This window comes from Eleutherodactylus coqui, chromosome 1 (assembly GCF_035609145.1).
Source record: "Eleutherodactylus coqui strain aEleCoq1 chromosome 1, aEleCoq1.hap1, whole genome shotgun sequence".
Lineage (NCBI taxonomy): Eukaryota > Metazoa > Chordata > Amphibia > Anura > Eleutherodactylidae > Eleutherodactylus > Eleutherodactylus coqui.
The window spans coordinates 51,118,985-51,146,294 of record NC_089837.1 but is presented as its reverse complement, the minus strand read 5'-3'; the positions used below and the strand labels follow the sequence as shown (position 1 = coordinate 51,146,294).

At 41.0% G+C, this 27,310-nt stretch overlaps 1 protein-coding gene across 1 annotated transcript; it reads left to right on the top strand.

The window, feature by feature from the left end:
- Nucleotides 1-493: 493 nt before the first annotated feature.
- Nucleotides 494-12,534, top strand: LOC136620798 (cytochrome P450 2K4-like). The gene is made up of 10 exons (XM_066595794.1): nucleotides 494-573; nucleotides 1,577-1,773; nucleotides 4,261-4,423; nucleotides 4,978-5,127; nucleotides 5,545-5,705; nucleotides 5,884-6,060; nucleotides 6,677-6,818; nucleotides 7,516-7,700; nucleotides 8,460-8,601; nucleotides 10,408-12,534. The coding sequence occupies exons 2-10, from the start codon at nucleotides 1,600-1,602 to the stop codon at nucleotides 10,584-10,586; spliced, it is 1,473 nt and encodes a 490-aa protein (XP_066451891.1). The 5' UTR covers nucleotides 494-573; nucleotides 1,577-1,599; the 3' UTR covers nucleotides 10,587-12,534.
- The last annotated feature ends 14,776 nt before the right edge of the window (nucleotides 12,535-27,310 follow it).

Genomic DNA, 27,310 nt, shown 5'->3' with positions numbered 1-27,310 from the left:
ATCATTTTCTGCGGCCACAACGTTTTTATTTTGCCTATGATGGCGCTCCTTACATACTTCGCACACCCATGATGTGAATGGACGCCCTCTGGCATGAAGGAGTTAAGGAAAAATTCTAATCTTTTGGATTTCATTATCAGAGCCTGCAGATATTTACGCTGCTTGTTTTGTTCTCATCTTGGGTTTTATAAGATTTGTTCACGACTAATTAAAAACTTGCTTTATTCTCCATTTTCGATGCATTGGAGTCACAAAGATTCAAAATAAATAAATTGGATGGCCGATGGGCAAAACTAAATGGGAATATCTGAAGACAGAACAGTCCTGTCACTCACATCCTGGAAAGCAAGGGAGCAAATGAGTTCCTCATTAATACACAGTATCATGTTAACGTTTGACATGTTGGGTCATTGAGATGTGATGACTCATGTATTCATGGCTACTTAGGGGTTAATTATTGGGCGGAACTATTCTGTACACTGGTATAAAGGTCCTCGACATGCAGAGGACTGAAGAGAGAACACGGGATCAGAGTGTTGTGGCCCCTGAATATTTCTTACTGCAGGACTCCACGTAAGACTACAGATTCTTAATCTTTTCATTAACCCTTTCCTTTACTCCAGGATATCTTCTGGGTAATACAATGTTATCCTGATCTTATCTGTTCATGTAGCCTCTTATATCTTAACCAGTATATAAATGAAAAGTTCTGTAACTTTCTGATATATCTTGTGTATAAATTCTTTACCATTTCAAGTCAGGAGGGGGCGTTACTGGTTCTCATTGAAGAGACCAATGAGTGTATTAAGACATTTCAGGCAATGATCCATGGGAAAAAGTATGCAAATCAGCTTATATCATTCGAACGAAAGATTCCTTCAGAAGGAAGAGCAACCCATTTTTACAATATCAGCTTGCTGTTAGTGAATGGAAATTCTTTCTTCTACATTAAAGGGTTTGTTCAGTGTTCGGCCGGCTTCACACAGGCGTATTTCCGCATGCAATGTGCATAGAATAGAACCAGTTGATTTCAATGGGTACATTCATTTTCTGTACTTTAAGCACATTTCAATCACACAAAAAGAAATAGAATATGCTCTATTTTTCAGCAGATTTAAGCACTAAGGCTGGGTTCCAATGGGCTGGAAATCCCGTGGAAATCTCGCAGCTTGGCCGCACCAAAAAGCCGCGAGATTTTCACGGGAGAGCTGCAACTTCAAAACCCTCCCCATAGGGAGGAGTGGATTGTCCACCCCGTGTGGACGAGATTTTTGCAACCGGATTAGGAGCCATGGGCGGATTCCGCATGGAATTTCCGTGGCAAATCTATCCCATGTGAACCCAGCCTAAGGGTCCTCATAGAAGTGTGAAGAACTACAGTGAAGAATGCTGATGCATGTGCAAAAAACTTACGTCCATTCTGCAAACAGGCATATGCTCGTGTGACGGAACAAATGCCCCCTGCCTGGTTGCATCACTGATTTCTAGGTTTACTTCTCCTTTATATGCCATTGCAGACAATCGTTATGTCCCCACAATTTTCAAACCTAAACTACTCTTTGCCTCTTATTTCTAGATTTCACCGACCCCGCACTCACCATGGACCCGATCGCACTTCTCGTCTCCGTCGTCGTCATCTTATTTTTGGTCAATGCTTTCAAGAACCAGAAGCGAGGAAATTACAAAAACTTTCCCCCTGGACCGAGACCTTTACCGATAATTGGGAATGTTCACCAGATGGACATAGATAAACCCTATAGAACATTCATGGAGGTAAGACTGAGTGACCACATTGTTTACAGAGTATTATATAGTAAGGAACTGGGGTAGCCAGTTAGGGCGCAGTCACACGGGTCGAGCAATATTGGTCTAAGAAACGCCAACCCTTATTACACTTGTAAAGTGTGTTGCGATTTGTAAGAAAATTGCATCGCATCGCTGAACATGTGGTTTTTATGCTCATGAAAACAACATGTATCTTCAAAAGGAATAATGAAAAATCGAATCACACTTGGATGAAACTTGCGAGTGAGATGCAATTTTTTTCTTTTGCCTCTTCACCCATTCGAAAGAATCTGTGAGATTTCTGCAGACTGCGCAGAAGAATAAAATGGCCTTAATAGAAGTCATACCCACAGTGGTCATGGTGTGGCTCTCAAGCTATTTCATGTGTCTTTTGATACTAAGGACATATGTGTCCTGGCACGTCACCGCCGCTCCCATGCCTCAGCTGTCTCTGCACACTGCCACCCTGCACACCACGTTCTGTCCTCTACCTGTAGGGCTCACACACATTTTCCCCCTATGTTAAAAGCCCAGCGTTATCTCCCTAAACTAGTCTACCTCCAATCCCATTCCTGCAGCTGCTATATTAGGCATCCATCTCCTAGGAGATGGTCACATTAGCCATTTAAGGGAAATCCTTTGTTTGTGTATATTCTGATTCTGACCATTAACCACCACTGACTATTTTGACTTTTGTGCTCCCTGACTTCGGTTCTGTATTCTGGACTCTGTTATTGTTTGCTGTCTGCCCTGACCTTCATCCTGGACCTCGATAATGCACCTCTGTTGCCAGTCCTAACTATAGCTTGTTTCTCTAATACACTCCTGTTTAGATTTTCAGCAGTCACATAAACTGGGACTATCTGCATGTGTAACAGCTTAAGGACCCCACAGCAAAAAATGGCATCCCACTTGCAGAGTTCATTTGCGAAAACTAGGGTTTACCTTGATGCTCTTTCCTCAGATAGCCCAAAGCCAATACAGTGTCCTGCAAAGTGGATCCACATCCACCTTCCTGACAATACGGTAAACAAGCATCTGTCAAGGACTGGGTCCGGGCAGGGGGCAGTCCCTAATCCTATCCACAACAGGGTGACAACTGGGCTGCGGTCCCTACACTTTCTAGGGAAGCGGAGCACAGGGACTCAATACAGACAACACAAAAAACAAAATAAACACAGAGGGGAGTCAGATAGTCCGAGTCGGCCACAGGAAGGTCTGTGGTACAGAAGGGGTGAGGGTGAAGTCTGGGTCAAATGAATAGTCAAAACAAGGAGGCAGGCAATTCCAAAAGACATGATAGCAGCAGAGACCTAACTAACACTGGCACCAGCAGAAAGACACAGAGTCGTTTAATTGCTGTCAGGGCTCCCGCCCCAGCAGCTGATTGGGGCAGGGAGCCTGACAGCAACAGAATAGACTCACCAAAACGCTGGGAAGCCCACCCCCAGCCCTGCAGGACAGGCGGAGACCAGGGATGCATGCCAGGTCATCATGGTGAGAAGGACGTGGCGCGGGCCGCCACCCGCCGTGGCCATAGCAACGAGGTGGAGAGGAAGAACACGGTGGATGAGGCAGGTTACCAGGATTGGCGGGGCTCCCCTACACTGCACAGCAACAGCCTGTGTAACAGGGCCGGTGGCCCCTTGAGTCGCCAGGATACTAACAGTATCCAGTTCAAGTGATACAGTTCCATATTGTCGCCAGCTTTCATGAGTCCTCCGCTTATATACTGTAGTAACTACCAATTATAGATGCATTCTGCCCAACGAACTTCTCTAGTACTGATCTTACTCTGTAGAGATTGGTGCAGAAAGTAAAGTAATACCAATAGATTAATGATTGATGATTAGCTGCTTAATTGTAGGTTCCTATTCGTGGAGTAGACAGCAGTGTAAAACCATGGAGGAGTAGGAATAAATTTACATTTGCATTGGCGGCTCCCGCTGGAACCGTCATTACAGTTGCTGTAAGATTTAATGTGAAGAATAGCACCACATGCATGACTGTTTTCTCAAAATGATGGATACCAGGGTGGAGTTAGAAACATGTCATTATAAGTCAGTGGGATCCATTGGGCACCAGTGGTACCCATCTTATGACTAATTTGGCACTGCATTGTGGTTTTTGCTTCATAAATGGAAATTACAATGTTGAGTTGAATATGGTCTTATGGGTATGGTCAAGTTAATCTTTACATTGAAAAAAAAAATTGCATCAGCAGACTCTTCTTTATTTCTAGGATTGAGGCTCCTAGCTATGAATATGGTTTCAAAAAGGCCAATAGCCCACCGCTGCTTGTATATAATGTCCACTGTGCTTGGCAAAATACTGTAGATCGAGCTTGATGGAACTTTGAAAGGCACTTTGTTGTACAGTACTTGTGGGTTACTTGTTATAGGCATACATGGATAGGGTAAATACATTTCTTGACACTTGGTAATTAACATATATGATCATTTCTTATATTCACAGTTGGCTAAAGAATACGGCACAGTCTTCAGTTTCCACTTAGGAATGTCTAAAACAATTGTCTTATGTGGTTACGAGACCCTTAAAGATGCTCTACTCAACCATGCTGAAATATTTTCGGAAAGACCAGATACACCTATGTTTACAGCAACATCGAAAGGCCATGGTAAGTCTTTGTGTTGATTATTACCTTAGATATATTTTCTTTTCCAAATCAAAGCTCACTCTTTGTCAAAAAATAAAATCCAGGCACTTGAAGAAGTTGTCGTTTTGCTGCAAAACTCAGCATGCAGTTACATCTCAGTCAGATATTAGAGTTGTGGTGTGATTAGATGAACAGTCTTGACATCTGAGACCATAATAGTGGTTCCACCCTTGACCTAAAAAAAAGCTTTCAAATGCTGCTTGTTTGTAGTGGACCTTTTTTTCCAGTTGTATAGTCCTTGTTGACCACTAGAGATGCCTCTATGATGCAATCAAAGATTTTGCTCAGTTAACAGAGTTTGAGAAGGAGGGCATTATTGGAATGCGAAAAGCTGCATGAATTGCCCACTGCCTGGACCATTGAAAAGTGATCTTTGACTTTGAAGAGATGCAACCTAAAGTTCCCAAGCCTCCCACTTATCATGTGCCATAATAATAGTGCATAGTATATTATCTATCTACTACATCATTCTTGTAGGCACTGTGCATCATATACTGCATATTCATTTCATTCAGGTGTTATATTTTCCAATGGAGAGAACTGGAAAGTGATGAGGAGATTTACACTCTCAACCTTACGAGATTATGGAATGGGGAAGAGAGCCATAGAAGACAAGATTATTGAGGAATCTGAAAACTTAATCCAGAAAATAAAATCATATGAAGGTGAGTGGTTAATTTACAATTTCCACTTTAGAGCATCACTATGTAAAATACCAAGTTGCAAAGGGATATTCCACTTAAAGACATATTATGTCCGTCTGTCATGAATACCTTGTCATGAATAAACATAGCTCCCTCAACTCCATTGAGAGTTACAGAAACAGTTGAGTGACACTGGTTCCCCTTGGCCTTACCTATTTACAGACCAGCACCTTATATTGCAAAGTGGGGTCACTTATCAGACACCCCTACCTATTAGACATTTACGATATATCCTGTGCATGTTACTTTTGTAGGTTGAGATGGCCTCTCTGATGCACATTCTAGACATGTAAGAAAGGAAGCAAAAGGGTGTGTTGAATAAATATCAATAAAAGTTGAGAAATTATATATTTCCTTGTTTTTTGTTTCTTTTTTCAGGAAAGCCCTTTGATAATGCTACCAATATAAATGCTGCAGTAACTAATATAATTGTTTCTATACTGCTGAGTAAAAGATTTGATTATGAGGATCCAACCATACTGCAACTTATGGGTCTGTTCAATCAAAATGTCAAACTTTTTAGCAGCCCTGCGGTTGTTGTAAGTGATTATTACATTATTGCCTTTTTATATTACATCTATAGGTTTCATTTTCATATCATTTTCACTGGAAAAAATAAAATTTACTAGAAACTAAATAGCATCTCAAAACTTTTTTTCTGTTTCTTCAAATTTAATTGATTAAACTTAGCTTTTTTTTATTCCCCGTTTCCCATAGCTCTACAATTCTTATCCATCTCTGGCAAAATGGTTGCCTGGAGCTCACGAAAAAATTTTAGAAAATGTTAAAGGGTTGGAAGAATTTATAAAAGCAACATTCACAAAGCAAAAGCAAGAGCTGGACATAAATGACCAGAGGAACCTCATTGATGCCTTCCTTGCCAAGCAACAAGAGGTATGGTGAACAATCTACGTTGTTATCAAAAGAAAATTGAGAGAGAAAAATACTAAAAAAATGCAAAAGGCAAAAAATCCCACAACACAATGTATTCAATTCATTATGCAAATAATACCATTAGGCAATTAGAATATGCTAAATACTTTACAATCATTACAGATGTTTAATGAAGATATGTTGAGTTTACAAATAGAGACTGGCCAACTATAGAATCCTCTGATGGACCTGGGCTCTGATACCGTATTGGGCTCCATGTTGTGCTTGCAATACGTGGTTCAGTGCATAATCATTGCCGTTGACATACTTTGGTATAGTTTACTGGAGTAGGTTGTACTTTGCTAGGGAAGCACTACTTTATGTCAAGTGTAGGCCAAATGGTAGCTGTGCTGTCAGCTTAAGGCATTATCTGAAGGATGTTATATGGGCTTGTTTTTCTATTCTGTTGATGCATCACAATGGCAGATTAAATGGTTTACAATTAGCCCTTCTCCCCAAACTGACCTGTTTTTAAGTTCCGATCTGTAATAGCACATTGGGTAAATATGTATTATATAAGGTAAAAATTCTAGATATAAAGACAATATTTTATAGAATTGTGTTCTTATTTTCCCAGGGAAAGACAGAATCCACAAATTATTTCCACAATGAAAATCTGATTTCTCTGGTAGTAGATTTGTTTGGGGCTGGAATGGAGACCACATCAACCACATTGAGATGGGCTATTCTACTCATGATGAAATATCCAGAAATCCAACGTAAGATCTATCATTAAAAACATATATACAGTTTTACAATATAAATCTCTCCACTTTTATATATTTTATTGACCCTCTCAAGCACCAGAGCCTGGGTGCAACTTATTCATTTTCACCTGCATATTGCCAAGTGATTTGGCACCTCAAGATTTAACTGTCACGATGACTTAGGAAGTGCTTGAGAGCTCTTTGAAAGATAGAGGAAACTTTCTGAAGGAACTACATCAAGGGAACCTGATGGTACCAGATTATGAGATGTTCCAGACAGCCATGAAACCATAATTTGTATGCAGAGCAGTTTGCTCCCCTATTCGGTCTTGTTGATTGGTACTTGTATACCAGACCTTTCACAGATCAAGTTAGAGTCTGTTATGGAACAGACATTCATAAATATAATCATTCTTCCCCATAGAGCTGTTATTGGCTGACTAAGAAACATTTTTATGCTAGCATAAACAATCCGATCAGTTGACAAACGAGCATTGGCTTATTTGTTGGTTGATCATTTGCACTTTTACACAGTCTAATGTTTGAACAAAAGAACATTCGGATGAATGTTCTTACTCAATTATTGGACCAGGTACAAGACCCTTAAAGGTAGCTGGCTGCACCCAAATGTTAAAAGAATAGACAACCTGTTTAGAAAGATTAACATGGAATATAATGTGAACATATTTATATACCTCTATCCCTACAGAAAAAGTTCAAAGTGAAATTGAACAAGTGATCGGATCAACCCATCCTCAAATGGAGCATAGGAAGCAAATGCCCTATACTGACGCTGTGATTCATGAAATTATGAGGTTTGGGGATATTGCACCAGCTGCTGTTCCGCATTCACCAACTCAAGATATCACATTTAGAGGCTACTTTATTCCAAAGGTATTCTGTCACCTGTTGTTTTCCTGTTGGGCCATTCAAAAATCACAACAAATGATATCACTGGCCATAGACCCAGACAAGATCACCCCATAGTCTCCTCCTATTACTATTTTTTCAGTATACATTTTAAAACCTTTATAGGACTATATATTATCATAGACAGGACTGCAGGGAACTAAAACCCAGTCACCTACAAAACGTCCTTCATTGGGACTCAACCAACACACTAAATAAATATCTTTAATAAGAAGGGCAACCATAGCTTTAATTAGCATATATCTGTTAAGGTTGAAGAAAGATCCATGTCTGTGAAGTCTAACCTATATTTCTATAGTGTTAATCCAGAGGAAATAAAAAAAACCCCTCTAAAGTAGTTGTTAGGGAAAAAAATAATTTACAACACCAATAATGGCAGAAGTATAAACAATTTTAATAAAAGAGAGCTGAGAGAGAGCAATCAGGGTTTTGTCCAAAAAGTCTCTGCCCATAGAACTTAAAGTTCTGCAACTAGGAAGGATATGACAGCATAATCACACCCAGCCTATAGCAGATGAGCCAACCTTCCTCTGAATAGCTTATCCCAGCCCTTGCAGAATTTATTATTATAGTGTATTTGCTGTGTTATGATTTTAATTACTTTTATTTTTTGCTTTATTTATTGGATCTTTAGGAAATTGATTAACTTTTTGGGACCATTTATTTTTTCTGCATCTACATTGATTTGACATATTTTATACATAACCTACTCTTTTCTTCCAGGGAACAACTGTGGTCGCACTGCTACATTCGGCTCTTCGAGATAAGGCTTACTTTGAGAAACCATATGAATTTTATCCAGAACATTTTCTTGACTCTGCTGGAAATTTTAAGAAAAACGAGGCCTTCATACCATTCTCAATAGGTAACATTAATAATAAATGGCTTTTCCTTGGGTAGGATTATCTCTAAACTACAATATTATGAATTTGAATCCAAATATTAATAACTACTGTACATGTTGAAAACACTTTACTTTTCTCCATACTATTGAAGAGAAAGTGCATTCTTCTAGTCATTTGTATTAAACTGTCAAGACCAAAAGACACTTTAAATGGGGTTTCCAGGATTTATACATTTGTGTTTTATCCTTAGGATATTAATGTTTGATTTAGGGGGCCCCACCCCTGAGAAGCCTTAGTTAACAAGAGTGAATCGTATGTCCCCTTCATTGTCTAAACTGGCACTGGACCATATGTATAAAAGTGGTCATTGGTGTTGCCCTAATTGATTTAACTTTTTTTTCTGTTACTTATGTGGCAGCAACATATTCCACAGTACTATAGTAATATTTTCATCAATCAAATTACACCTTGTTCACCAGCACGGCTCTCCAACAATCTAATTTCTGTTCAAACATACATGAGCCAGATTTCTTAGAAAGCCAGCATGTTTTGGAGTATGGGGAAAAACTGCAGGACATGGAGGAAACTAACACAAACATGGGGAGAACATACAAACTTCATGCAAATGTTGTACTTCACTAGATTTAAACCCTGTGGAGTGAAGCAATAATACTAACCACTAAACCTCCATACTGGCCTAGTTAAATTAGACTGAGCTGCAGTATCAGGCACATCCACCTATACAGATAAGGAACCCCCTTTACTCTACAGATTTCAGAGTTCTGCAAGATTGGACTCCTACCAATTAAAAATTGATACAGAAAGCATTAATGGCCTATAATAGGGTAAGTCTCAAAAAATCTCATTTAATGTGGAGTTTCAAGCAAATTTATTGGATCGCTGAACTAAAACTAAGAAAAAAAACCCCAAAAATTATAAAAAACCCAAACACACTCAAAAAAGGGATAAAATACGGATTTAAATGTTGAATATATCAAGGCCTTTTACACATTATAGATCATGTCCGGTCCTATGAGCCGAATAACCTAAATGTAAACATTTAGAGGTGAGGGAAGGAGGTAGTTCAGTCAAAGAATATGTCTGTCATACTGACCTGCCCCCTTACACTGTTGGCTGTCTGTCTTCGAAGTCAGCACTTAGTGTGTGCAAAAGACTCAACTCTTTAGGCTGCCTGTTCACAAGCAATGATTTACTTGTGATAAATCGCCCATGGATCATGCTATGAAAAGTTTTCCAAAGGTTACCAATAGAAAGCGCAAGCCGACATCCATGAGCAGAGAATAATAGCGATTCTCTGCTCGCGGTATTGAAATCACCACATGCTGCAAATTGCCGAGATTTTCCGTGGTGAGCCTATTCACTAGATAGGCTCATCGCTGAAACCTATCAGTGCTCCCGCCTCCTCCTCCGTGGCAGAATATCGCTAGCAATTCTCCGTCATGGCCATGGACAGGTAGCCTAATCCCATCAATATGAGCCCTCTATGAAAGGATACTGGGGAGATTTATAAAGCCTTTTTTAGCATAAAAAAGTCGCTAAATTCTGTGGGATTAACATATGAAGGGGTAACGAGACTAACATAAGAAAAAAATAATTGGCGTATGGAAACCTGGTCTTAATAAATCGTTCCCAATGTGTGTACACTGCGTGACGGCTTCCTGGCATCCTTGTACTCAGTTCCCCCTCTCCTACGAGCCCATAACTTTAGTTCTTAGGTATTATAGGACCTGGTGGGTTTATTTTAAGTGACCAAAGTAAGAATACAGTATGAATATATTCATGTTTATATTTGTTTCGCTTTCTAGGGAAAAGAAGCTGCGCCGGTGAGACCTTGGCCAAAATGGAGCTATTTCTCTTTTTTACATCACTACTACAAAACTTCACATTTCACTCAACACCTGGCGCTGAACTGGATCTTACTCCAACCCTTGGGGCTACAAATGCCCCCAAGCCTTATGAAATCTGTGCTGTGTCTCGCAGATAGACAATGATTTTCATCAATCTTATGTCAAATATTTCTTCCTGACAGACAGACCAAATAATTGTAAATGTGTTGACAATTACCCAAACTGAACATTTAGGGCAGAAGTGAAAAACTTTACCATGGCATCTACTTTTGTGGAGACTGAGTAACAAGTTCTACCAGGGTAGGAAAGACAAAGGATGGACAGAAGATGCTACAATTCTTTTTTTGCATGTCCTTTTTCAGAAATTCCAATGCCCCCATAACGTAAGTAAAGCATTATGAACATCAGCAACTGAAGACCACAAGAGTCTCCTGGTGTTATACACGCCTGATTCTCAAGGCAAGGAAAACAAGATGCAACGCCCGGCTTTGAGGTCCGGATCAGGACCAGAACATCATCCAAGAAAGTATATGCAGTCCAGGCAGCATGAGATGAAATAAGGCTTATATTCTTTATTCCTCCAGAGTAAAAAAACACCAGCGACTTTTCGACCTGTCACTAGGTCTTAATCATGCGTGGTGCATAAAGACAAGATGACACATATATATACAAAAATGTAAAATTACAAATTCAAAACACCTATGTAAAGGTGAAGTGCTAATGATCATCACCCGCCAGTATTTAACTAGCCTTACGCCCAAGCATTACCATATTAAGAGTTACATTTAATGAAGCCGTCACTGCGGGTTACCTAGAATAGGGTTAACAAGAGAATGCTGATAGTCACAGCGTACCTAAATTCAAACACACATGTGCGAGATTCACACCCCTTCACGAAATATCGTGAGGAAGATCTCCCCAATGCCCCCATAACGGTGATAAGAGCCACAGTCACTTATTGCACCTCCTCCTTGGCCTTCTTCTTATATGTGCATGATTCTCCTTATATTTGCCCTGCTCAAGGCTAGTGTACATTAGTCACCTATATTAGTACTAATGGCACTGGCCAAGATTTATGAGTCTCTGTACAATTCCTTAATGAGCTTTACATTCTATATGACTGGTCAAGGACTCAATGGAAAACAAACTTTCGAGAAAGCAGTTCTTCCTCAGCTGTGTCAAATGAAATGGCCAAAGATTAAAATCTTCTGATCCCCAGTATGAAGTCTACAAGTAGATCCACATTTACTATTTCACCACTACTGATGGCACTACTGTACAGAGGGTAATTTCTTATGTATCAGGCACATGCTCCGCCTTACCAACAGTCTTATTAAACGTTACAGGGTTGTAAATAGAAAGTATTGGACCCTGCAGCTAACTTGTGAACGCCTCCCCAGGAACATTTACCAGATCTGTGTGAACTTTACAGTAAGGTCACACTTGTGAGCAAAACCATGGAAATGAAAAATGCAACTTCTGTGAAGTACAACAAATACTTAGAAGATGATGGGACAATGCTGCTACATATAGTAGTGTAAATAGAAAAAACCCAAAATAAGTCCAGACCTAAATTGAGAAAGGGGTCCAAGAAAATGTAAATGTGTAAAAATATAATGACAAAACTGTACATACTTATTACTGTTCTGTAAATATATCCTGTACAATACAAATTAAAATGGAGGTGGGGTTAACTTTGCTGTCCATATGGAGGGGGCAAGGCAGAGGTGTAACCTGGAGATTCTAGACCCTTATGCAAAATTTGTACCATGTGCCATTTATAATACAGGTAGAGCTATAGGGCCCTCTTAGGCACCGGGTGAGATTACTACCTCTATACAGTGTAAGATGCACATTGACTCACTTTTAATTTTTTTAAAAATTGCTAATAAACTCATGATTTAGAGTTCATTTTTATGTGTTTCTGTTGAGTAATTCCAAGAAATCCACAAGGCGTGTTCTCACCTAAAATAAATAAGAGCTGGGGAGAATGCGAGTGGGAGGGAAATTGGATTGGTAAAGGTTGATATTCCAACACCTCCCCACACTCTCTAGTCCACACCCTTTCCCCTCCGTACATCTCTATCCACAACCTGTCTCCTTTGACCTAACATTCGGATACTTCCCAAATGTAATTTCCAGTCCACAACCTGCCTACTATATTCATATCTACCCTAATCTCTCGATACCTCCCCACACATAATCTCCACTCTATATCACTTGAATTCGTCCAGCTGTGAGATCCCAACAGAAACAAATGGTAGAAAAGGAATTCCAGGACCAGGAGGTTGCAAAAAAAATCTGATATTTTAGAGCAGAAAAATCAAAGTACACATAGTAGAAATCCATGCAGCTTGGCTTACATGATGCAGATGGAGCTCCTACTCATAAAGAGGAATTTATTAAGCCATTTGGACCATTTTTTTGTGTAAAAAATAGTTTGTTTCTGGTGCACCACCTATGTGTGCAGAAATGTACACCAATTTTTGTTTTTTCGGGCAGGGCTTGGTGGGAGGGACATGGCCTCTCATGAACTTACAGATTTGCTATAATTTACACCAGAAAATGATGTTAATTGTGGCACAAATCTAGGCTGACTCAAGCTTGCATATATTTGTTTGTCTGGTACACACACAGTTAAAAGATGTGCCAAATTAATAAAGAGTTGTGCTTCTCTTAATAAATTTGATGAATTTAACTCCTGTTTATAAAAGTTTTTAAAAGTGTTAGAAAGAGACTGTATTAATTGTAGATATTTTAGTCTTAAAGCGAACTTTTGCTTCCCGGACACCATTCAATCCAAGGTTTGCAGGGGGGGAATTATTACCTGCCATTGTCCTTCTGTGCCATTGTCTATTCAATCTGCCAGTTCTGGGCCCTTTTTTTGGTCATTCAAGATGGCTGGCACAATCTTCTGACTACCTAATACACACAGTGCATTGGTAGTGTTAAATTACTGATGCACTATACAAGCTCTTTGATTGGCCAGAGCTGCTCATGTAATCTGTACTGGCCAATCACAGAGTAGCTTACAGTGTACATTAGGTAGTTAGAAAATTGGGCAGCCATCTTAGACAGCTAAAAATAGGGCCTTGAGTCAATGGCTTGGGGTGACAGTGGCACAGAAGACCAATAGCAGGTAATGTAACTCTGACTCCAATCCCGGGACAAAACTTTATCCCTGGACTAGAGGGTCACTTTAAATTGTTATATGTTAGCACAATGCTAACCACCCTTTTATTTGGTTTACTCTACGATGTGAAAGAAAGCATTATAAAGTATAGCAGCAGTGATATTCACTTTTCTTTTATTATATTCGAAAATAATTTTGTATAACATACTTACACTTTTTGTTAAAAAAAAATCAAGCCCCTAGAAGGAATTGTTGTTTTGCTGCAAAACAAGCAATGCAGTTACATCTCAGGCAAATGTGGAAATGTTTAGAGTTGTGGCTGCATGCTGGAGCTATGAAAAGGCTCTCAGGCTATTTGTGTGTAGTGGACCTCTTTTTCTGCTTGTGTAGAGCTTGTTGACCACTAGACGCCTCTACGATGCAATTAAAAAGATTTCACTTAATTAATAATAGAGTTTGAAAGGGGTGCATTATTGAAATGTGAAAATTGCCTGTTACTTCGGCCATTCTGACCCGACTGTTAGGAGGTGTTGGAAACAGTGAATACATGCATACTAGGTAATCGGGCTCAGGATGGCCTCAACGGTAAAGAGGATCGTCTCATCATCCAACAAGCACCTCCAACTGTTTCATTATCTACCATCTAGAGACAAATGGCACCACTGTTACAGGCTTCTGTGTCTGTCGGGACCATTTCCAGGTGCTTGAATGAAGGAAATTTGGTGTCACAGTGCTCATTGACACTCACCGTCCCCCATATTTGCAGTGGTGTCATGAATGACAAAACTGGACTGCTATGTCTTCGGCAAAAAATAGATGTTTAGATTGGGCACTGACAACAGCAGTGTTCTTGTCCGGAAACCTTGGGATGAGCACCTCAATCCTGCCTTTGTTGTTTAGCAGCATACTGCCCCCACTAGTGTGATGGTCTGGGGGTCATTGCATATGACAGCCGGTCACCTCTAGTAGTCGTAGAAGGGTCAATCACAGATCAGCGCTACATTTAGGACATCATGCAGCTACATCTGTTGACTCTCATGGCAGGGCTTCCAAGAGCCATTTTCCAGCAGGATAATGCCAAGGTTCACACAGCAAGGATGTCACAGGAATAACTCCACAACATTGCCACACTTCCATTATTTTCCCGGTCACCAGATTTTTGGCTATGAAAAATGTATGGGGCCATCTGGAATGCCAATTTCAGCAACCTATGAGTTTGCATGATCTAGAGGCTCAGATACAGCAAATATGGAGCAATAAGCTGCAGGATACCATATGGAACCTGTATGCATCTATTCCCAACCATATCATATATTGCATCCAAGCTAGAGGCAGCCCAACAGGGTACAAGAGCTTCCATGCCCCTCTGCATCACATCTTGTATCCAAGCTAGAGGTGGTTCTACAGGGTGCTAGAGCCTCCATACCCACCCATGTCATATCTTGCATCTAAGCTAGAGGCAGCCAAACAGGGTACTAGAGCCTTCATCCCCACCCGTATCACATCTTTTATCTAAGCTAGAGACTGTACAACAGGGTACTAGAGCCTCCAAGTCCACCCATATCACATCGTGTACAATAAAATTATCCTTTTGCTCTGATATTGTAATCACTTACTTATATCAATGTTGCAATCACATATAGAAAATTTCATTTAATTCAGACATCTTCTAGGTGCTTGATTTTTTAGAAAGAATGATTGTATAATTATAAGACATTAGAAGTGTGTGTCGTGCCTTCAGCAGTCTTTGTACAGTAAGATTGTCTGTACTGTATAATGTATTATGGTATTGGTTTATTTCTGGCATTACTAGTTGGACTTTCTGTTAGGGCTCCATCTAGTGGGCATTTACATACTGAGCCTCAGTCTATTTTGTCCTCTGTGGGATGCTGTATCTTTTACCCACACATTTGATGACATCATCAGCTCAGCCTACAGTAGCCATTTTTCTAGGTACATTCTCTTCTACATATCTGGACTGTTCTAGATACCCTCTGGAAATCTTCGTTATCCAGGCTCACAGTGGTATTGTCGTTTTACCTCTACCTTGCCATAAAGTTGAAAGCGGGCATTGCTCCCTTGTCATTGTGTTGCAGGGGATGTTATCTGCCTGTTTACTTATGCTCCACTAATAGGGAGGACAGAATAGTAAAATGACAGCCCCATACAGAGTGGATAGAGAAACAGGGACTTCTCACAGGCTGGACTCAGGCCACCAGCAGTCTAGAGTGCAGGATACCGAACCACGCTTAGTGCTATACACAGAGATACTGCTACAGGATGACCACTATGGCGGCAAGCGTGTAAGCTGGTCCGGAGCGTCACCATGTCAACCTTAGAAACTGGACTGCATGAGACAAGGTCTCACATCTCAGCTAGCTCCAGAAGCTCAAAAGGGTCAGTGAATAGCTCTATAGTCACCATTGCTCGTGCAAAAGCGGAAGCTGACAAAATGTGAGTACATTATGCCGAGCAAGAAAGGCAATTAAAAGTAGAGAAAGCACGCATGGAAGCAGCACTGGAAAAACTATCAGTAGAGAAAGAAGCTGCAGCTGCTGTGGCCCAAGCAGAGGCTTTGGAAGAAGCAGCAATCTACGCAAGTGAAAGATTCAGCAACATATCTAGGCCCAATTCTGGTCACCAAGACAATCCTCAGCGTACTTTGGACTATGTACAGCTACATGCTAAGTCGGGTGACGACTTGTGTTCAGATCCAGGAGAAGAGTCAAACCTCCAAAAAGACCTCCGCCAGCATCTGGTAACACAGCAAGCAACCTCAGCAGACCAAATGCCCAACATCAAATTAGATAGCAGTTTAGTATTCAGTCGGCCCTCAGTACAACATGAGCTTGAACCAACAAATGTTTGGAGTACCGCAGTCAGCACCAATAAGAAGGAACCTGTAGGCAGTGACTATTACCGTAGCAGCATGTCAAAGAATCACGGTAACTCACTAGGACCTCCACAAAGCAACTTACCTTCAGATCTACCACGCAGAGATCAAGGTATGAAAGACCTCGTCAAATTCTTTGCACGACGTGAGCTAATAACTAAAGGCCTCATGAAGTTTAATGACAGACCTGAAGGCTATAGAGCATGGAGCTCTTCATTCAGGAATATGACAGAAGATCTCGACCTGTCTGTAAGGGAAGAAGTTGACCTCCTAGTCAAATGGTTAGGCAACAAGTCAGCAGAACATGCAAAGCGAATTAGAGACATCAACATTAACTACCAAAGCAGAGGACTAAACATGATATGGGAAAGACTGGAGGAGTGTTATGGCTTACCAGAAGTGGTAGAAAACGCACTCTTCAAAAGGATTAAGGATTTTCCTAAGATTCCCAATAAAAGATTTCAGAGGCTGAGAGAATTAAGTGATCTGCTGATGGAACTCGAAGTTGCTAAAGGTGAAAGAGACTTGCAAGGTCTCGATTTTTAGACACAGCACGTGGTGTCAACCCCATTGTACAGTATTACCTTACAGTCTACAAGAAAAGTGGATTAATCAAGGCTCCAAGAACAAACAACAGTATGACCTCTCATCCCCTCCATTCTCCTTTTTTTGTGGATTTCATACGCCAACAATCAAAGTCTAGGAATGACCCGAGTTTTGACTTCTCAACATTTGAGACCGCTTACACCAGAACAAACAAACCTGCTTCACTTTGTAACCTGAATGCTACCCCTGTTGCAGAACACAAAACCAGCATGTCTGCTGTGCATCCCTTAACAAGAGACCCTTGTAAAGACTGCCCTCTACATAAGAAGCCTCACCCATTGCCGAAATGTAGATGATTCATAGAAAGACCTCTTAAGGACCGGAAAGCCTTTCTCAAGGAAAACCAAATTTGCTACAGGTGTTGTGCCTCAATGTCTCATCAGGCGAAAGACTGTACAGCAAACATCGAGTGTTCAGAATGTGATAGTAAGGAGCATACCACAGCCTTAAATCCTGAGCCCGCCCCATGGACTCTCACGCCTTCAGACCAGGCCACAGAGCATGATGGGGAAGAGAAAGTCACAGTATCTCCTGAAGTGTCACCACAGTGTACCCAATTCTGCGGAGAGGGCCTCGAGGTAAATCCTGCTCCAAGATTTGTTTTGTTAAAGTTTATCCAATTGGACACAAAGAAATGGCTGTAAGGTTGTATACTATTCTTGACGATCAAAGCAACAGGTCCCTTGCCAGCTCTACTTTCTTTGACATCTTCAACATTGAAGGATATAGCTCTCCATATTCACTTAAGACTTGCACAGGTGTGACCGAAGAAGCCGGAAGAAGAGCTACTGGTTTTCAAATCGAATCCATGGATGGTGAAACATCCCTGCCTCTACCTATACTGATAGAATGTTATCAAATTCCAAAAAACAGAGAGGAGATTCCTATGCCTGAAGCAGCATTACCACATAGGCACTTGAAGACCATGGCCCATCTAATCCCTGCTTTAAATCCAAAGGCTCAAATAGTGCTTCTGCTTGGAAGGGACATCATAAGAGTCCACAAGGTCAGAAAACAGGTACATGGTCCTCACAATTCTCCATTTGAACAGAAACCAGACCTAGAATGGGTCATTGTAGGTGACGTCTGCCTAGGAAACATCCACAAATCATCCACGGTAAATTCCTTTTGCACTAATACATTGGAAAATGGACGTCCATCCTTTTTCCAGCCTTGTTATAACAGGTTCCTGATAAGAGACAAACCTAACAGTATTTCATACTCCGACTCTATGGAAATCGGGACCCATTTCTGTGACGAGGACAGAGACCAGTTAGAATGCACAGTTTCCAAAGGACAAAAGACTACCACAAAATTGCCCCCCTCTATTGAAGAGGAAGCCTTCTTGAATATAATGGAACAGGGTTTTTTTCAAAGATAAAACAAACAGTTGGGTGGCAGCACTTCTTTTCAAAACTCAGAGACGCCATCTTCCCGACAACAGAGATCAAGCACTGAAGCGATTTTCCTCACTCAGACGCAACCTCCTAAGAAGAACAGATATGAGTGAACATTTCTTCACATTCATGGGAAGATATGTGAAAATGGTTATGCGGAAGTTGCTCTACCTCTAAGAGAAAAGGAGGATCACTGGTACCTACCAATCATTGGTATCTACCACCCTAAGAAGCCAGGACAGATCCGGGTAGTATTTGACTCCAGTTCACAGTGTGAAGGACTCTCCCTCAATGATGTTCTCATGACCAGACCAGATCTCAATAGTACACTTCTAGGAGTGCTCATTAGGTTCTGTAAAGGATTAACTTCCATTGTTGCCGACATACAGCAGATGTTTCATTGTTTTCTAGTGAAAGAAGAACATAGGAACGTCTTGAGATTCTTCTGGCTAGAGGCAACAACCAAACCAAAGACATAATACAATACCGTATGAAAATACATGTTTTTGGCAACAGACCATCTCCTGCAGTTGCCACTTATGGACTCAGAAGGTCTGCCTGAGAAGGAGTATATGGCCAAGATGTTAGGCAGTTTGTAGAAAGAGATTTTTTTGTGGATGATGGCCTGAAATCACTTCCATCACCAGATGCAGCAACCGACCTACTCAAAAGAACCCAAAATATGCTTGTCTGTTCAAACCTCAAACTCTATAAGATAGCTTCAAACAGCAATGTTGTCATGGAAGCCTTCCCAACTCAAGATCATGCCAATTACCTGAAGGATCTAGACTTGGCAACGGCCACAATACCCTTTGCAGCGCAGTCTAAAGCTCAACTGGGACCTTAATAATGACACTTTTACCTTTCAGGTGGATCAAAAGCCAAAACTATTCATTCGACGCGTCGTCCTATCTACCATCAACAGCAACTACGAGCTGCGCGGGTTTGCAGCACCTGTGACAATCAAAGGTAAGACGCAGCTCAGAGACCTAACTGCAGATACATGCGATTGGGACTCCTCACTTTCCCCAGAGAAGGGGACATTATGGGTAAGGTGGAGAGACTCCCTAGAAGCGTTGTCCAACCTACACGTTTCTTGGCCGTATGCACACATGCCTCTTGCAGAAGTCAAGTCTAAAAGGCTGTGTTTATTTTGTGATGCCTCAGTGAAAGCAATTGCTGCAGTTGCCTACCTCAAAACAGTTGACATTAAGGGCCAAGCGCATATTGGGTTCGTGATGGGAAAGGCAAAACTGGCACCAGCTCCTGAACCAACTATACCAAGGCTGGCAGTAGAACTAGCAGAACTCATTGTGACAGAATTAGATATGACACTTGATGACACAGAATCCATACAGACAGCAAAGTAGAGCTGGGCTACATTTACAATGAGTCTAGGAGATTCTATGTGTATGTGCATAACACAGTCCACAGGGTTAGAAAGTCATCAAAACCTACTCAGTGGCACTATGTACCGACTGACCACAACCCAGCAGATCATGCTACAAGAGCTGTACCGGCATCACTCCTTAAAAACACCACATGGCTCACAGGGCCAACTTTCTCCTATAAACCTGTGCTGGATACTCACAAGAAAGGCACCTATGAACTGCTTAACCCAGATTCCGATGTAGAGGTTCGCCCTCAAGTTTCCACACTCATTCCAACACTTTCTAACAAACAGCTCAGATCTAAACGTTTTTACAGGTTCTCTACTTGGAAGTTACTAAAAAAGGTGCTGTAAGTTGCTTAATTCATATAGCCAGATCCTTCAGAGCCATGCCAGCAAGATCAAGTCATTGCAGAGGTTGGCACCACTGTCAAAAGGGCTATACAGTGGATGAACTTACATGGGCCAAGGATGTTATCATCCATTGTGTGCAACAAGAGGTTTTACGAAAGGGAACTAGAATTACTCCAAAATTAAAAGAATGTGCCTAAATATAGTTCCCTCAGGAAACTTGACCCATATATGGAAGCTAATGGGTTGTTGAGAGTTGGAGGACGTGTCTCAAATTTGCAGCTTGCCATTCTATAATACTCCCTAACGATCTTATCTTTACTTGTGCAGCACTACCATGAACAGACTAAACACCAGGGACTGGCATTCCAGTAAACTCAACATGGAAGTTGGCAATGTTGTTCTTGTCAAGGACTCTCAGTTAAAAAGAAACGAATGACCTATGGGACTCGCACCCAAGGTTTTTCCTAGTGAAGATGGGAAAGTCAGAAAGGTGGAAGTCAAATTGTGCAAACAAAATGAGCCTAAACTCTTCTTCAGACCTGTTACTGAACTAATTTTATTACTCACGACAAAGAGGTCTTAATGTGGTAACCTTCGGTTACCAAATGGGGAGTGTCATGCCTTCTGCAGTCTTGTGCAGTGAGATTATCTGTACTGTATAATGTATTATGGTATTGGTTTATTTCTGGCATTACTAGTTGGACTTTCTGTTAGGGCTCCATTTAGTGGGCATTTATATACTGAGCCTCAGTCTATTTTGTTCTCTGCGGGATGTTGTATCTTTTACCCATGACCTCGGTGACATCATCAGCTCAGCCTACAGTAGCCATTTTCTGGTACATTCTCTTCATGTCTGGACTGTTCTAGAGACCCTCTGGAAATCTTCGTTATCCAGGCTCACAGTGGCATCATCGGTATGTGATAACTTCTACCTGATATCCTACCCTTAACATTCTGTGTTTATTATGTTTCCAGTTCCATGATTATACCCCTTTTATAGTTTCTGGTCTTATGTGTGTTATTCAGATAGTATAGCATGTGTCCTACTGTATCCGCTTGCGTGCCTATCATCTCTCATGGCTGTATTACATGCTGCCTGTCTTCACACATATGTAATGTATTCTATGTACTGCTATGTTAGTGTACATTGCTAAGTGCATTATTTCTTTGTTTCACAGTTTTACCTCTACCATGTCATAAAGTTGAAAGTGGACATTGCTCCATCGTCATTGTTTTGCAAGGAAGGTCATCTGCCTGTCTACTTATGCTCCACTCATAGGGAGGACAGAACAGTGGATAAATAGTGGTATTTGACTTACTTTACTGTTAGTAAGCCCCCAGTACAGTTTAGGCCTGATTTTCTATTATTTGTAGGGCATAGGACAAAAATGTTAACACGTCCTCTTTAAGTATGAAAGAAATATACAATTTCTATTTCCTTTAAGTACTACAGGTATATACAATATTTTTCTTACAAAACTCAGTCAGTGTACAGCAAGTACTTAACTTCGATTTTCCAAAAGGAAACCTGGGGGAAGGGGGGGGGGGGGGGGAGCGTGTCTCAGGGATAAAGATATGTGATTGTGTTCAGTAAGAGAAATCAAGTAATCTTGTAGATATGATACTTTTTAATGGCTCACAAAAATACATGATATAGCGAGGTGCCTGGGGGGTGAGTGGGTCATGGGACCCAGAAGGGGTGCTATTCCCAATCATTGTTTTACAGACTTGGTAAAAACTCATACATTGATTTGAAGGAATGCTGCCATCCAATAGGTGGTAATGCAAAGGTATTGTTCCATCTGCCTTGTTTGCAGGTCTGGAGGAGTGATCTCACAATCCTCTCACATTCCTTGTCTCTGGACTAATTATTTACTGTTATGGTCATCCCTCCCTGGTATTTATCTAAATGCTATAAATCCCAACATGTCTGTGCCACCTTACCCTCTGTCTCTGGTATTTATCTAGTGCTATAGCGAGGTGCCTGGGGGGGTGAGTGGGTCTTGGGACGGCATCATCTCTCCCCAAGGAGAGCACCCAGAAGGGGTGCTATTCCCAATCATTGTTTTACAGACTTGGTAAAAACTCATACATTGATTTGAAGGAATGCTGCCATCCAATAGGTGGTGCTGAAAAGGTATTGTTCCATCTGCCTTGTTTGCAGGTCTGGATGAGAGATCTCACAATCCTTTCACATTCCTTGTCTCTGGACTAATTATTTACTGTTATGGTCATCCCTCCCTGGTATTTATCTAAATGCTATAAATCCCAACATGTCTGTGCCAGCTTGCCCTCTGCTGCTGCACCTACACTGCCTATGTTACCCACAAAAAGAATAACCACCCATAGTCGGGGCTAGCCCTAAAAAAAAAAGTCCGGATTAAAAAAAATAAAGTCCCAACGCATTTCCTCTCTTGCGGGTTTCTTGACATTTTCTATCCAAACAGAAGATACAAAGATAACAGAGCAATTAGATAATACAGTGTGTGCTCCCTAACATATAGTAGATGCGTGCCACACTTAGACATATGGCATATGTAGGTTCACTTTAATACAGTAGCCTATCAGGCATTTATTGTAATGCTGGAACATAACATGATTTGTGATACAGCTTGAAGTCACCTTTATCATTAAGTTTTGCATACTTATTAATACTATGAGGGCTCTTACCCACTTGCGTTTTTTAACACTGCAATATCGCTGCAATTTTTTAACGCAATTGTCAATGGGTCTTTTTAATGTTAGAAACGCATCGCACAAAAATTGCAAAGCACAAACTTTCGATGCATTTTTAACATTAGAAAGTCCCATTGACGACCGCGTAAAACAAAAATGCAGTGATATCGCAGCGTTAAAAAAACGCAAGTGGGTGTTCACCCTTAGGGCCTGTTCATGCCAGGTTAAGGCCCCTGACCCTGGGTTTCATCACAAATTTTTATGTAAATTGATGAAAAAAGCTGTGGAATAAGTTAGCGCTATACAAATAAAGATTATTATTTATAGATGTAGATCTAGATGAAACCATAGACTTCCATATCCCACAGAGACCAATAAGGAGTCAGGTTGAGCTGTGTTACATTTGTCTCCCACATTTGTGCCAGAGAGTTTAGCGCAGTCAACATCATAATGCCATCTCTGGCGATGTATATGGCAACCTGTGATGGAACCCGGGGAGAGAGGCCAGAATGTGGTGGGGTTATTTTTTTAAATATCCAATAATGCTCAATATTTTAATAGGCTTTTTCTTTGTTTTGTTTTGTAATGCGATTTCTCATGGATTCTTGTGTTTACAGCGCTGTTTGTGAATTATTACTGTATACAATTAAAGGGGCTTAATGAAATGTAATAATGGCCCAACCGTCGTAGTGCAGTTCACTTGCATTTGTACTAATTGCAGTGAGCTACAGTGAGCTATAGCACCAGGCACGGGCATAGGTGTGTATTTGCCACTATATTTGGGTAAACAGTAAAGACATAAGTTTTAATTGACTCCTAAAGAACCAGGTGTTCAAATTTAAGAATTAACTTTTTATATGTTGTCCATAAGCCCTTCTGGCCCTGCCATGCTCCTCGCAACTATTAAAATGTAACTTTATTGTTGGTTATTATTAATGTGAAGTGTAAGTTATAAACACGGCTCCCGCACCTATCTGTCTCAATTAAACTGCCTGATTGACAATTAGATACATTTCATGGACCATCACTGTATATAGGACAATTTAAGGCCAGTTTCACATCTACATTTGTCCGGCTCAGAATACCACAGCATGCACCGCCTTTTCTTACATCTAAAAGCTAGACAGCTTAGCGGAAACCAAACATACCCCCTTATAGTCAATGGGGTTCGTACAGCGCGGTTCCCAAATGGAGCAGGAAACCAGAACCTCGGGTGCAGCTGTGAAACCACCCTAAGAGGCACATAGCTGCTGTTAAAATGGTCTGCAAAGCCCCTCTGACATGTTTTGCCATATATTATGGCAACATCAGAGGGTATGGGGTTTACGGATGTTCCACACTAAAGAATCCCCATTTATATATCCTCTTGTGACATCATCATTAAGTATCAGAACATAAACAGCAATGACATCATCATACTCTGATTGATAGATTGCAAAGCCAGTCAGATCTCACCACTCACAGGAGCCCAAAAATGATTTAATCTGGGGCACACTATCTACATCATTACAAGAGTGCTGGCAAAAGGTAGTACTGGGTTTACACATCACTGGAGGTTACGTGACCGGGCACATGAATTATTACGTGACCACATGCTCTGTATATTTTACCGCACCTCCACCCTGATGATGTCACCACTTGTGTGTCGGGTTGCATTATGTTGGTAAGCAAACCTGATGCTACCGGCTGTTAAACAAATTGTTCTGGATATAAAGACAAGATTAAATCAATGAATCTGCAACATTACCGCATCAGCTTTGTACGCATCGGTGTTTGATTAAAAGGCTCCCAAAGTTTTATGCAATAAACACACTGTTTTAAATATTATTGGTTTTTGTACTTGACATCCAATAGGTTTTATAGATAGGCTTTACAAATCCCAATATTTCATGATTTTCTATAATAAGTTTAATAAAGTTATATGATAATTTGCTATAACTTACTAGAATGCTTGGTGGTTATTGTAATGCTACTAATCATACTAATATTATCACTAATAGCAATATAATTGAATTTCCATATATCATGCCTAACAATAATGGGTGCTGATTAGAGATGAGCGAACCTACTCGGCCATGCCCCTTTTTCGCCCGAGCGCCGCGATTTTCGAGTACTTCCGTACTCGGGCGAAAAGATTCGGGGGGCGCTGTCGGTGAGTGGGTGGTTGCAGCGGGGAGTAGGGGGGGGGGAGGGAGAGAGAGAGGGCTCCCCCCTGTTCCCCGCTGCTACCCCCCGCTCCGCCACACCTCCCCCCGCCCACCGGCGCCCTCCGAATCTTTTCACCCGAGTATGGAAGTACTCGAAAATCGCAGTGCTCGATCAAGTAATTACTCGAAACGAGTATGTTCACTCATCTCTAGTGCTGATTAGAGATGAGCGAGCATACTCGCTAAGGCTAACTACTGTCCACTTGTCTCTAAAGAGTCAGCTGCCGGCGCGGATGAGAGGTGAGTTGCGACGGTGAGCAGGGTGGAGTGAGGGGGGGAGAGAGGGAAAGAGAGATCTCCCCTCCCCGCCGCTCCCCGTCGGCAGCCGAATCTTTAGAGACGAGCGAGCAGATACTCAAATAAGGCACTACTCGCTTGAGTAGTTAGCCTTAGTGAGCATGCTTGCTCATCTCTAGTACTGATATTTGTCTTCATTATTCACATCTGGTGTAATATATAGTATAAATATAAAATATAAAAGCCTTTTTTCAATACCTCTGGATTTAGACAGTCTGAACAGAAAATCCAATTGGTTCCAGACTGTAGAGTAAAAGCACAGGAAGCAGCTATATACTTGCTGATACAAGATAGCAGGTAAAGGCACCACAACTTTACCTGCCCTTTATCTCTCAACATGCAGACATCCAGACTGCTATATGGAGGAGCATTGCACAGGTGCAGAGTAGGCTGGTATTATGGAATGCAGAACGTGCATTCCAAGTAGACGCCACGTGTCATAGAGTGCTAGTGGGGTGACGTCTGCACATGGCGTCACCACGTGGTCTCCCTCATCCAGTAGAGGTAACACCGGCACCTAGAGAAGGGATCGACAGTGGATGTACACCCTCTCTTGATCAGGTGGACCACACATCATGTGCTTCATAGTGATCCCACACGACCCGGTTTACAGTGGATTGGCGGAGTTGCGTCACCCTGGGTCCGCCCACTTTCCAGCCCAACTGTCTAGTGCTTGTAATTTAGGTGCCTGTGTGCACAGAAACGCATCACCAGTGTTATTGTACTCTGCTGTCTTATATGATTAAATATTAAATAACAAGCTGAATACTATTCCTATGGCCGGTGTTCCTTATATCTCCATCTGACACCCAGATTGAATAAGGTCCTGCACCATCATTAGGAGGTGGCTTCTGTAATGATCATATCCCCCTCCTCTCAACTAAGTTTTTTACTTTCATCATTGGTGCAACCTAGGTTATGTTTTTAGGTATATATTCTACCTATGAGCGCAGGATTCTTTTGATTTTGGATTAATCCTTTTTGTTTTCATGTGCTGTGGACTTTTTAAATTAAAAGATCCCTAAAATCTGTGCTCTTCTCCCCTTACCACTGGATGCATTTGGCATACGAAGAGAACTTTTATGAACCATTATTGGGACAACAGGTGAGGCACCTGGGCAACCACCTTTTGGTGCTTTCCCTGGCGCTTTTCTGATCTTTCTTCGCTGATTTCTTTTATGACACTCAGTAAATCTGTATCTGCTTCTTACACAGGCCAAAATTTCTTCCAAATTATGCGGACTTGTGTGGAATAGGCATTATTGGTGATTATGCAGCATTGAGGTATTAGATATTAGATAGAGTGGAGTTCAAAAGGTGATTTCAATTACTTCTCCTAGCTTCTTTATAGGCTGTTATCAGATACTTAATGGGATAACTGCATAATTTAAAACACTGTATAGTTTGCCACATTCCTGTTCAAAAGTTAACTCCTCTAAACAGTTTCTTTTAGCTCTAAGGTATTGTCCCACTGGGATATATTTCCTAAAGGGGATAGAGTCATAGCCAGTATTGAATTGATTGAGGTTTCGTTTCTATGTATTTGTGTCTGAATCTGACCCGAATCATCAATCAAGATTTTGAAATCCATAAAATTGATAATTTGTTTATGTATAACACTAATATCCTTTATTTTGCAGATAATATCCCTGATATAAGATGGCAGAGATGGTACAAAAGGGGACAGGACTCCATCAACGTAAATACTCACATGAAATTTATCTAGCAGTCACCATGGGAGGTTGTAAGTTCTCCTTCAATGGAAGTCTTCAAATGGAGGAGGGAAGAAATAGAGTCCATATCCATATTAGCAGACAAACAAGTACCAATTTACTGAATGAAGGTGATGTGGTACAAGGTCCAGCTCACCAGAATCGGCATGCAAATGTTGTAGTTGTAGCCTACCTA